Source organism: Myotis brandtii, unplaced genomic scaffold (genome assembly GCF_000412655.1).
Source record: "Myotis brandtii unplaced genomic scaffold, ASM41265v1 scaffold833, whole genome shotgun sequence".
Classification (NCBI taxonomy): domain Eukaryota; kingdom Metazoa; phylum Chordata; class Mammalia; order Chiroptera; family Vespertilionidae; genus Myotis; species Myotis brandtii.
This window is the reverse complement of record NW_005371384.1, coordinates 149,277-163,224: the sequence shown is the minus strand read 5'-3', so window position 1 is coordinate 163,224 and position 13,948 is coordinate 149,277. Positions and strand designations below refer to the sequence as shown.

The 13,948-nt window shown below is 40.5% G+C and overlaps 1 protein-coding gene across 7 annotated transcripts in view; it reads right to left on the bottom strand.

The window, feature by feature from the left end:
- DYM (dymeclin) overlaps positions 1-13,948 on the bottom strand; it is a 239,778-nt gene that overhangs the window by 191,213 nt on the left and 34,617 nt on the right. For 6 of the 7 annotated variants that reach the window (XM_014531965.1, XM_014531964.1, XM_014531966.1 and 3 more), the window contains exons 4-5: positions 6,079-6,172; positions 4,240-4,370 (exon numbers count right to left, since the gene is read on the bottom strand). In XM_014531965.1, the coding sequence (XP_014387451.1) occupies positions 4,240-4,370; positions 6,079-6,172 (225 nt within the window). The remainder of the gene's footprint in view (positions 1-4,239; positions 4,371-6,078; positions 6,173-13,948) is intronic. The other variant, XM_014531963.1, reaches the window with a different exon arrangement.

Below are 13,948 nucleotides of genomic sequence, written 5' to 3'. Positions count from 1 at the left end.
ATTATATGAAATGCTGAAAGGTATCCTTTAAGAAGAGGAAGAAGAAGAAAAAGGTAAAGATAAAAATTATGAACAACAAATACATATCTATCAACAAGTGAATCTAAAAATCAAGTGAGTAAATAATCTGATGAACAGAATAAACTGGTGAATATAATAGAATCAGGGGCATAGAAAGGGTGTGGACTGACAATTCTCAGGGGGAAAGGGGTGTGGGGGGTGCGGGAAGAGACTGAAAAAAAATCGTACACCTGTGGATGAGGACAGTGGAGGAGGAGGGTAAGGGCAGAGGGTGGGGTGGGAACCGGGTGGAGGGGAGCTATGGGGGGAAAAAAGAGGAACAACTGTAATAATCTGAACAATAAAGATTTAATTAAAAAAAGAAAGAAAAAGAAGTAACAGAGCTATATTCCAAAAACAGGTGAATACCTGGTAGTCTGCCTGAAAAATTTAGAGCAAAAATGGAAGACACATGGCTAGATTACATTTACTATAAATATATTCAGAAAACCATTGTGAAGCTAATATTGGAATTGCTATTCTATATTAAAAATCATATTTAAACTTCTAATTAGCAAATTCAAATATGCCTGTAAATATTCATCATAAATTAAAAATAAGCAAATGGACTTCCTCTTTTCTAAAAATATCATTGTCTGCCTTTGAACACACCTGGCACTTCCAGCTCCTAAGCTTTTCCGGGGTTCTGAGGCAAGAACTGGCTTTTTCTAGAGTTCTCCAACCCCGAAGGCATTTAGCTTTCAGTTTTCACTGATCAGTTAGGTTCAACTTGCAAAATGTTATTCACATTGTATCCCCCTTCCCTCCTCTTAAACCAAGTAATGAGTACATGACTTTTTAAAAGTACCTTACTGATTTTATTGGGGTTTCAGGAGAAAGCAAAAATAAAAAGTATGTTGAATTCACTATGCTTGAGAGCAAGCCCCACAAAATAAATAATTTTTTGAAATAAATTTATCTGGAACTCTTTTACGCCAATGAAATGTAGTTAAGCAAGCCTTTTCCCCGGACTTGACAAGTCCCTAGTCTCTCTTCTCTCCACAAAGCTGTGCTAACAGGTAACTACGCTTCTCAGGCCCACGTACCCTGCTCTCCCAGCTCTCAGCAAATGACCTGCCTGTCTTCCCCGCAGTAAGCTCTCGCAATGCAAACCTGTGCTCTCTCCCTGCGCTACTGACCCCACTGGCCTCCTCTTTGGACCTTCCTTTCACCTTATCTCCTCCCCGCCCTTTTTTTTTTGCTTCTATCTTCAGTCTCTCAATTGAGAATAGTTGTTTATTCTCAACTTTGCTCAATTGTTTGCAGATGGTTCTCTACTTCTCTCATTTCACCCTTCAAACAACCTGTACTACTGTATATTATCTATCCCTGAACATTCCTTCACACACCTAATTCAGATATTCACTGATAAATGGATGTTTTCAGCTACTGCATAGTAAGGTTCCATATTTTCCAACTCAACAGTATCTGTGCAATCATTTAACTGCATCACACTTTCATAAACTGTAAAAAGACATTGGCAAAAAATATAAAGACTTTATTATGTGATAAGAAGTCTCAAACTAACAACATGTAAGGCTAAGATGAAAATAATTACATTATGTCAAAAACAGCAGGTCTTCAACCTTAAAAAGATATTTACTAGACTTAACTGGTGGACCAACAGGAAACTCAACTGTAATTAAAAAGAACAAAATTAAAAGAGCATGCATACTAGTAAAAGTCTGAATTGCTAACTGTATAAGAGAGGACAGTCTGTCAGCACAGACAGAATCACCAATCATCAGACCTCACAGACGTCTCTTTCAATGACACAACCATTTTGACAATGTGGCCATGGCTGGAAAAGTGTCATTTTTACACTGTGTCTACCTTAGGCCACCCAGACTGTGGCCTAAGGTAGACACATGCTTCTCCAACTTGAAGATGAGCAGGGAGTGCAAGTACAGAGAGGGTACTCCAGGAAGGCATTTGGCCCCAAAACAAACACAGTGTATCTCTCAAATGCATCAATTTACTCAATGTTACGTAATGAAAAATAATTTCATATGTACACTAGAGGCCCGGATTCGTGCACGGGTGGGGTCCCTCGGCCTGGCCAGCGATCGGGGCCAATCAGGGCAAGGGACCGCGGGAGGTTAGCCGTGGGAGTGCACTGACCACCTGCTTTGAGCATCTGCCCCCTGGTGGTCAGTGCGCATCATAGTGACCAGTCGTTCAGTCAACCGGTTGTAACAGTCGCTTAGGCTTTTATATATATAGACTAGAGGCCAGGTGAATGAAATTCGTGCATGGGTAGGGTCCCTAGGCCTGGCCGGTGATCAGGGCTGATCTGTGGGGCAACCAGCAGGGCGATCAAGGGCCCCCCACTGGCACCCGCCTTGGCTGGTCTGGCACCACCTGCTCGCTGGCCTGCCCCCCACTGCCACCACTGGTTACCTCCCTCTGCGGGGCAACTGGCGGGGCAAACGGGGGGCCCCCGCTGGCACCCTGCCTTGGCTGGCCTGGCACTGCCTGCTCGCTGGTCCCGACCCCCGTCACCGCTGGTCGGGGCCTGTGGGCTGGGGGCAGCTCCTGCATTGAGTGCCTGCCCTCTGGTGGTCAGTGTGCATCATAGCAACCGGTTGTTCTGCCATTTGGTTGATTTGCAAATTAGGCTTTTATTATATATGATAAGTGATATTGTGGTTAAATAAAAGTATAAAATATACACAATTTTATGACATAATGCAAACAAGTGTTAAGGTTATAGGTGCTGGTTGGACTATCTTCTTAGGCTCTCTGGGGATAAACATTCACTCCACTCTTACTGCTAACACTTCCTGCAAAGGTTTGCAACTCCCAAAGCGAACGATGTTTTGGCACTGTTGGTCCCACAAAGACAATGCCTAGCATTAACAAAACTAACAAAACTAGCAAGCCACAATTCGATTAAAAGCTCTAATTTTTTAAACATTCTATATAATAAAAGCCTAATATGCAAATTGTCCCCTTGGGCGGTCGTTCAACCGGGAGTTTGACCACTTGCTATGACATGCGCTGACCACCAGGAGGTGGCGCGGAATATGGCAGGCATTGGGAAAGCAGCGCTGGCCGCAGGCGGCAGTGGAGGTGTTGCTGGCCCCAATGGGCCCCGATGAGAGCAGGACCACAGCGGGATGGTGGAGCAGGTGAGTGGGCGGCTCCAGGCCAAGGCAGGATGCCAGGCGGGGCTACAGGGCTGTGAGACTGGGGGCGAAAGCTGGGGCTGCAAGGTTGGGGGCGCGAGCTGGGCCCGATCTCCGCAGGCCACCCCAAGGGACCCCACCCATGCAGGAATTCGTGCACCGGGCCTCTAGTAGTATATAGTTAACAAACTTGGAAGGCTGATTATCAAAGTAGGAAATTAAACATATTCATGTCTTAAAACTCAAAATCAATGTAAAAGCTCTAGGTAAGCAAGAACACCTAATGCAGGCAACAGTGAGTTTTTAGAAATAAACCCCAGAAATGCAAGACCAACACTGCCGTTGGCCTCAGAAAGAGAGGAGACAGCATGAAGGTTAGATGCAAAACACTGCATTCCCCATATTTCATTTCTTAACAATGCCATTCTCCCCTTTTACTTTCCAGGTTGTTACTTTTAATGCTAAGGAAGGAAATGCAAGCAGCTGATCTTAAAAACTACAGGCAAAAAAAGAAACCTGTCAGCAATATCAAGAGAAAATAGTAACCTTTTCCTGTATCTGCAGAAAAAGATGACATACATCAGCATCATAAAACTGTCCTTGAAAATGTTATTTCTGATCAAATAATCCCAAAGACATCCAGACTCAGAGACTGCTGTTGTATCTATGAAAGTAACCCTTAATACTCACAAAATCTTCTGACCGGTTGTCTCAATAATGCATTGCCCTGGTAATGGTACTTAAACTGACATCTGTTTTCTGAAAGAAATACCTGATTTTTATTTTTATGTTTCATATCCATGAGATCAAAATAAATAAAAGTCTCAATCTTACTGGCTGCCTTATTCTAAAAAAAGGAAAAAAACAATGAGAGTCTTCGTTCTTTTAAATTAATATAGGGGAAGAAAGAGTGACAGTGTCAGGTTATTTAAAAATAAAAATTATGAGAGGAACAATGGAATTTTCAAAATTTTAATTTTATTCCTCAAATTTTGTGCTTATATGTTGCTACACATGTGATTCCCAGAACATCTTCAAAGGCAATACTTACTGTAACTGCCAGATTTTTCTTCATAAGTAAAATGAAGTTGTAATTCCTCTTCTGACATCTCACAGATGAACACTTTCAGCAAATAGCAAATAATAAACAAAGCATTGTTTGTCTGCCAAATGAAGATGTGACTAGAAAAGAAAGACCAAGGTCACATAAGAATCAATATTTATTCATGAGCACAATCAGTTTATCTCTAGTCAATGATTTCTTCATGATTGATCAATCGTTTTTCCCACTGTATTTGTAATATTAGAATCATGTCCATATCTTTTAATGGCTCATGACTTATGACACTGAAGCAGTGAAATCTATTACAGTTTACTTCACAGTTCATTCTATGTATTTTACATAGTAAGTGAACATAATAAAAAATATTATCCTTTAGGCATGACTGCTCTTTTTTTTTTAATATATTTTTATTGATTTCAGAGAGGAAGGGAGAGGGAAAGAGAGACAGAAACATCAATGATGAGAGAGAATCATTGATTGGCTGCCTCCTGCACGTCCCCAAACTGGGGCCCGAGCCCGCAACCCAGGCATGTGCCCTTGACCAGAATCGAACCTGGGACCCTTCAATCCACAGTCCGAAGCTCTATCCACTGAGTCAAACCAGCTAGGGCACGATTGCTCTTTGTTCTTAACTTTATAGCTGTCCCACACACAGGCAATTCAAAGAAAAGAAAGCTAAAATAATTAAAAATACATAGTACCGTAAGGAAAATATATGCAAATACACAACCAAATTTTTAAATGGAGTATCACCTATAATCACAGTACAATATTTGCTCTTTGTATTAATAACCATGAACTCACAAGAAAAACTTTTGTTGGATTCAATATAATTTGCTTGGGAGCTGGGCAATGAACAATCTTTTAAGAGCTAACCAGATGCCCTGGCCTGTTTTCCTCAGTGGATAGAGCATTGGCCTACGAACTGAAGCGTCCTGGGTTCAATTCCAGTCAAGGGCACGTGTCCTCCCTGTGGGCTCGATCCCCAGTGGGGGACTTGCAGGAGGCAGCCGATCAATGATTCTCTCTCATCATTGATGTTTCTATCTCTCTCTCTCTCTCTCCCTCTTCCTTCCTTTGTGAAATCAATTTAAATATATATATATATATATATAGAGAGAGAGAGAGAGAGAGAGCGCGCTAACCAGAAAAAAATGGTGTTAAAAAATGCTTGAGCAGCCCTGATTGGTTTGGCTCAGTGGATAGAGCGTCGGCCTGCAGACTGAGGGGTCCCGGGTTCGATTCCAGTCAAGGGCACATACCTTGGTTGCGGGCACATCCCCAGTGGGAGGTGTGCAGGAGGCAGCTGATCGATGTTTCTCTCTCATCGATGTTTCTAACTCTCTATCCCTCTCCCTTCCTCTCTGTAAAAAATCAATAAAATATTTTTTTAAAAAATGCTTGAGCACATAAAAGGTTAACTTTCCATTGTATCTAATATAGAACTATAATACCTAATCTGAATCTTCTTTCATCTAATGAAAGAAATTAAGGAAACAGATGTGGAATGAAATAATACTCAAATTAAGTCATATGTCCAACAGTAATAATGGGGAATAATGCCCTTTTTAGTAATAATCACATCACTATTAATCTATTTAAATAATATATTTCTAAAGATGATCTAAAATGCTGAAAGCAGATTCCAGAATGTATCATCTCCCCCCCAGTGACTTGGACAGCAAATTAAAACCTCTCTTGTACTTTTTTTCCTTAATAGTAAGTACAATTCCTTTAATAGGTCTTAAAAGACCATAATCAATTTCTAATAGATGAAAAATACTCCTTGTTAAATATGAAAAGAACATAGCTAATCAGCAAACTTACTTCCGACATTCTGCTGAAAGTTTTAGTTCTTTGGTTCTAGAAAGGAAGACCTTAATCAATGCACCAAGGTTTCCTGTTCGAGGATTGTTTTCAACTGCAAGAGAAAGAAAGATTTTAAAAAGTTAAAATTAAGAACTAAAAGCAAAGTGAGTGTATCATAACACTTATAAAATCAAAAGGGTAATATACAAATTCACCAAATGGTGGAACGGCCAGTTGCTATGACACGCACTGACCACCAGGGGGCAGACACCCAACGCAGGAGCTGCCCCCTGGTGGTCAGTGTGCTCCCACAGGGGGAGCACCACTCCGCCACAAGCCAGGCTGACGGCTGGAGATCACAGCAGCGGTGGCGGAAGCCTCTCCCGCCTCCACGGCAGCACTAAGGATGTCAAACTGACAGCTTAAGCCTAAGCTGTCAGTTGGACATCCCCCAAGGACTCCCAGACTGCTAAAGGGCACAGGCCGGGCTAAGGGACCCTCCCCCCACCCCGAGTGCACGAATGTCATGCACCGGGCCTCTAGTGTATACATATTTCAGCTGACAGCTCAATTTTAAAATGAAATGTATTTTAATAAACGCTGCCTTTATCATTATTCAAAATGTGTGCATACATTTTGGGGGGACACTCTATATATATCCATCCACTCTATGGATTCTGTTTCTCAAAATTCATCTTAGCCCGGCCTTCGTGGCTCAGTGGTTGAGCGTCGACCTACGAACCAGGAGGCCACGGTTCAATTCCCAGTCAGGGCACATGCCTGGTTTGTGGGCTCGATATCCAGTGTGGGGCGTGCAGGAGGTAGCCAATCAATGATTCTCTCTCATCATTGATGTTTCTATCTATCTCTCCCTCTCCCTTCCTTTCTGAAACCAATAAAAATGTGTGTTTTTTTTAAAAGAATTCATCTTAAGGGAGAGACTATTTAGTCAGAACCTTAACTTTTACTGATGGAAGAAAAAGAAATCCAGAAAGGCTATATGTTGGGCCCAAAGTCAACAATATGTTAGTGAAAAATGCCCAGTCTTTTCACTTTACCAATAGTTTTCAAACTGTGAGATTCCAGAGTTCTGGGGTATTTTTTTTTTCACTTTTGAAATACATTTTTAACTATTTTGAAAACCAGAAATGCAAACACACACATTGGCTTGTGCTGCCAGGAGAATTCATTTTTATGCAGATCTGAGAATTATGCGTTTGCTGCCATTTCTATGCATAATATCTAAACTTCTGTGTCAAAGATATAAAAAGATGTAGTTCTCCAGAATTTTTTATCCAGGTCTGCACATACATACTTTTTAAAGTGTATATGGAAATAAGCACAGCATTACAGCATACCTGCTCTGTACCCATAACTGGCAAGTTAACTCGGTCTACCTACCAGGTATATGTTCTTGCCACAGCCTGAGAGTCAATGCATGTAACTGTGTAACTTTCTCATTATGACAGAAGTTGCAGTACCTTGCTGTTCCACGTGTGGCTCATGGACTAGTGGCAACAGCATTGTCTGGGAGCTGTTGGAAGTGCAGAATCTCAGGTCCACCCTCCACCTACTAAAGTTGGCAGTGCTTTTCAAAGGTTAATGTACATTTAAATCACATTTAAAGTTTAAATTCTGACTCTGCCCATATCAAGTGCGACCTGAGACTCTGCATCGCTAACAGCCTTCCTGCTGCTGGTTGGAGAACCCCCACGCTGTGTGCTGTAAATTAGGGCAGGTTTGGCCCAGCTTTCATAATCAAGAATAGGTGCATGATTAGATATTAGGCATTAGATATTGTTACAGTTTCTCTTTGAAACACAAATTTCCTATCTTCAATCGTTAGGTTTAGTTTAATGAAAGAATATCATAAGATTTCAGGATAAACTGTGTTTTGTTCTTTTTTTTTTTTAAAAAAGTTACTGTTTGCAAGTGCATCTTTGTGTAAATTAATATTATCTAGCTATTGTAAACCAAAACAAAATACTGAAACAAAAGTTGAAGCTGATATAATTCAGAATCCCAACTTTACAATCTTGTTTATTCAACAGCCCCTTTATTACTGAATTACTTTATAACTGTTTTAATTTATAAATAGCCAGCTATTAAAAAACAAACCTGTCTATTGGAAAGAACAACCAAACTACTAGACTGATGTAATGAAAACTCTGTGTACCTTTTTCAATCATTTGGCATGTATTTATTGAGCTCCTTATATGTACTCAGCACTGTTTCAGGTATAAGAAAATACTTATAAACAGAATTCCCTGTATTTTTTTATTTTATTGATTTCAGAGAGGAAGGAAGAGGGAGAGAGAGATAGAAACATCAATGATGAGAGAGAATCATTGATTGGTTGCCTCCTGCATGCCCCACACTGGGGATCGAGCCTGCAACCCGGGCATGTGCCCTGACCAGGAATCAAACCATGACCTCCATGTGCCCTGACCGGGAATCAAACAGTGACTTCCTGGTTCCTAGGGCGACGCTCAACCACTGAGCCATGCTGGTTGGGCTCCTTGTCTTAATAAAGCTGACATTCTAAGATGGTTAAGTTTCCACAGTACTCTTCTGGGCAAGATGCAAACGGGGCAATAAATTAATAAAAGTAAGTACACTCAGTGATGTTTCAACAACAGGTGTAATATTCCAAAATACCTCAATGGACTTTAACAGGATCAAACCTAGTTGGTAAAAATCAAACACTATGTTAAAGTTAAATGAACTTCAGGAACCAGGGTAGGAACAGGGACATCTGACAGGAAGGCAGAAAAGCATAATGGAACTAGACTACAGATCTGACCAGGTTCAAACCCAGCTCCCCCATGATTAGCTGTGTGACACTTGGCAACTTACTTAACCTCCCCACACCTCAGTTTCCTCACCTGTGAAACTAGGATCATAGTACTTAAGCACAATAACTCATCTGACTCTGGAGCTTAAACTTGTAGAAATATATTAACTAACTTGGCCTTTTGTATAAAGAAGGGAATTCTCCATCGCTACAGGAGTTCAACCAAAGTCTGGGTAACACCCACGTAAGAGGATTTCCACCTGGAGTGAGAGGTTGAACTTCCTTCCAGGCCCTGAAATAACCTTTCCCAATATCTCACTAAAATACCCATGAGCCACAAGACCCAATAACCAATATAGAGGAAACACAGAGGACAGAAACATATTAACATTTCAACCAACAAAATCTACATTGTGGGAAACTCTACGACCCACTTTCTTTTTTTACTTTTTCTTTTTTTAACTGGAGGCCCAGTGCACGAAATTCATGCACTGGGGCAGGGGGGTGTCCCTCAGCCTGGCCTGCGCCCTCTTGCAGTCTGGGACCCCTCAGGGGATGTCCGCCTGCCGGCTTAGGCCCGCTCCCCATGGGAAGCTGGTCTAAGCTGGCAGGCAGACATCCCTCTCACAGTCCGGGACCCCTTGCTCCTTACCGCCCACCTGCTCACTGCTCGGCTTGCTGCTTCTTAGGGCTGCCACAGAGGCAGACGAGGCTTGCTAATGAACCTGGCTTCTGGCTGAGCTCGCCAGCCATGAACCTGGCTTCTGGCTGAGTGGCGCTCCCCCTGTGGGAGCACACTGACCACCAGGGGGCAGCTCCTGCGTTGAGCGTCTGCCCCTAGTGGTAAGTGCACGTCATAGCAACCAGTCATTCTGCCAGTTGTCCTGCTGTTTGGTCTATTTGCATATTAGGCCTTTATTATATAGGATTACAGTTCACATTCAATATTATATTAGTTTCAGGTGTAGAGTATAATGGTTAGACAATTATATAACTTACAAGGTGGTCCCACCAATAAATTTAGTACCTGACACCAGTCACTCACCCAAGCTTATAGTTATTACAATATTATTGACTATATTCCCTATGCTGTACTTCACATCCCCACCCACTTTCTTTAATAAATTGAGAGAGGGAAAAGGAGACAAATGCAGGAAGAAACAACTTATGAGAAGAATCGTAAAAATATATCAACCAATAATAATGTGAGGACTTTATATTGCTCCAGATTCAAACAGACAATTAGAAATTTGAACACTCAATGAATATTTTATGATGTTAAAAATTGTTTTTTAATAAAATTACGGTATTTATTTTCTTTTAAAAAAATCCTTATTATGAGATACATACTAAAATATTTCTGGATGAAATGATATGATGTCTGAGGTTTGTATCAAATTAATATGTGAAGATAGATGAATGATACGATGTCTGAGATTTGTCAAATTAATTACACGAGGATATGTTTGTTGTCTGTGCACTTTTCTGTACATACGTCATACTTCAATAAATGAGTGAGGTACAAATGAAACATAATTGGCCATGAAAATCATTGAAACTGGAAGATGAGTATATGGGAGTTCATTATATTATTCTGTCCACCTTTGGATGAGTGTAAAATAATTAAAAATAAAATACCCATGAGAACAAATGATACAAGCTCACAAAAATGCTGAATCAGGATACAGTTGTTCTTCCAAAAAACAGGAAACAATTCCACTAACTACAAATTATATAAACCTGACTACAAATGTATTTGGTAATCATTAGCAAGCCTAACTGCCTGAAAGTACCTTTGAGGAACAAGTCTCCTTCTTACTGTCTACCCCAATCAGAAAATTTATGTGACTCCTTCAACATGATAACTTTCTATACAGATTCAGAGATTACAACTCCTAGAAAATAACAGGAAACAAGCCAAACACAAAACAACTATGTTGGAGGGAAGAGATAGGAAAAAAATGTTGATCCAGCTGTTCAATTTGGGGATTTTAGGATTCGCTCACACTCCAAAACCAAGGAGTGGAGACAATGGAAAGTCTCAGTTAAACCAATTAAACATGTACAAAACATGTTCTAGAAGTCAGGCTAGAACACAGCACCAGCCTACCTTCAAGGTAAAACAACAGATTCAGCAAGCACCTCGAGAAGCCACACAGGAACAGGGTTAATAAACATACGCTCTGGCAGCAAGCGCCGTGCCTTCTCACTCTCTGCCTCCTCCCTCCTTTATTTTTCTGAAGAGTCATCATTATATAAAATATATGTATTTATTTATGGTCTGGCTTCCCCGTTAAGACAGATTCATGAGGTCAGGACCTGGGTGGGTCTTTATTGCAGTCACTCACCCAGCTATAATATTATAGGTGCTCAATAAATATTTGCTGGTTTAATGACTAAGAAGAAAACAATAGTAACAACAAAATAAGGAACAGGATCTATGCTGAAACCTCAGCAGAAGAGCTGAATCAGAATTGGCAAAAAGAACTTTGGTACACCACCATCATTAGTGGAAAATAGGAAAATGAACCATCTATTTTTAAAAGGAACAGAAAGCACCTGGGAAAAATTAGTATAATGAAAAGAGAGCACTGACATATTAGGAAAACTAGATTGATTAAAAATGCAACAACAACTAAAAGATACATTAGAATTTTAAAAGACAAGAACTGTAATGTATAAACATTGAACCAAAGATATAAAAGAGGAATTACAAGAAAAGAACAGAGATGAAGAAAAAGATGATGCAGAAGGCAAAGAACAGAGATCCAACCTGAACCTCACAGGTGACAATGCCAAGTTGGAGGAGAAGAAACTAAAACAAGTAAAATCAAAGCCATAACTACAGAAAACTTCAGAATTGAAAAAGCTCACAAAAATGCTTGTTAATAAACCAATAAAAGACCTCATCAAATTACAGGGAAAATCATAAAGAAAAAAGTATAATGAGGAACATTTAATCATAATGGTTATAGGGGGAAAAGTCTTATGAACAAAGGAACAAAAAGAAATTTAGGTCTCAGACTTCCTCTCAGGTTAATACTAGATGCCACAAAAGAGCAGATGAACTCCTACAGAGTTTTGAGGGAAATGACAGTAAAGAAGTTTGTGTACAAGGAAGTTGTCTGTCATGCTTGACTGACTCCTGCACTCCAAAGGAAAAAGAATCCAAGGAACCCATTGGAAACAGGCAAATGAGAGCTGAAACAACATAAACACATCAGCAGCTGCCTGGTGCTGAGGAGGCAGAATTTAAAGTTAACTCCTGCCCAATCAGAGGGACTTGGTTACTGCCTAGGACAGGGGTGGGCAACCCCTGGCATGCGTGCCAAACATGGCATGCCAGTAACTTTTGCTGGCACGCAAAACCCTCTCTTATAATCTTCCATTTACAATTTTTTTCTTAATATCGACTTTTTTATTTTTCAGATAAATTCAGTGTAGGTGCATCTTAGATAAATGAATAATTTTACATAACAAGTTATCTTAAAGACCATAGACATGGATTGACGAGAGAGGGGAAGAGCAATTTCTATGCCTCTGCCTTAACTCTCCCTGCCTTCCTAGATCCGACCAGTGTTTCAGTTTCATCTACATACGCTTGTGAATCTTTGTTCTCAGTGATGAATTTTGTTAAGTCTGGTAATAGGAGTAGCCTGACGGATGAAAGTAGTAGCTCGTGCATATCTCTGAAGGTCACGAAATATAAACCTGATGTAAAATCTCTGTCATCAGTGATGCAGCAGCAAAAGTCCCACTGATAATATCAAATGGAGTCATAAAGTTTTCTGTCGGACTATCAGTGTACATGTATACATTAAAAAATAAATGTATTTTTCATCATCATATACTGTGTTTTTGTCGCTCGAATGAATTTTATTATTTCTCAAGGTTCTTCACATACGTACACCTTAAGAGATATCAAGTAGGTGTAACATGTTCTCAAAAAATTAGGGTTGGCACGCAGAAGAATTTTGAGTCAGAGATTTTGCTGGTTTTGGCACGCACTCACAAAAAGGTTGCTCACCCCTGGCCTAGGACTTTCCATTGACATCCCTGACTAACGGCCATACCCTAGAACTAAGGAAAACTCAGAAATAGTAATAGAAGACCCAGAAGGAATGGAAGGAGAGAAGAAAATATCTGAAAAAGTTGTGGGAAATAAAACCTCCCTGTATTTCTCAGTGTTCCTGTAAAAAAGCCTTCGTCTCCTGGGTCAGCAAAACATACATGCTATGAAGTGAGAGAATGTCTGCTTTTACTTCTCCCAGAATCATTTCACATACCATCAGGATTAGAACTGTAGCCATGTGTTTAAAACTTCCTTATCTCACAGAAAGCCAAGCAGTTACATCACAAGATAAGCGCCTAAGCTGGCTCCAAAGGAGTAGGAGAGACTCCAGTATCATCTTCCTAAGTATCCACATTTCAAAGAGACATGAGGTCCCAGAATTTGGAAACACCGCTAGGTCTAAAAAGCCAAGGCAGGGAGAGAGTGTATCTGGCTCCTGAAGAGCTTTTATTTACATACCAAAGGACTGGAGTAAAGAGAAGAGGGGGACAGCTAACTCCTTCCCCTTCATAAGAAAAACACACACCCTCCCCCAGATACTCACATAAAACAACTGACCTGGCTCTCAAAGCGTCTCCTAGCACAGTGGTTCTCAACCTTGGCTGCACATTAGAATCACCTGGGAATCTTTTCAAAATCCTGATTTCTGGGCCTCATCTTCCGGAAATTCTGTTTCTTTGTTACTAATGATGAGGCCCCAGAAATCAGGATTTTAAAAAGATTCCCAGGTGATTCTAATGTGTAGCCAAGGTTGAGAACCACTACTTTACAGTGAAGTAATGACAAACACAACCCTGACCAAGTAATCAAGGTCAGTATCATCAGAGATAAGCTCTTGTGATAGCACTTACTCCTAATATGATGTGTTGAGAACAGCACTTCACCTCTGTGGTCTTCCTCCTACAGACCCATCACCCCAGTGTAACCATGAGAAAAACATCAAACAAACTCAAATCGAGGGACATTTGGAAAAGTACCCTACTAGTACTCCTCAAAACTCTAAGTAAGCCCTAACCGGTTTG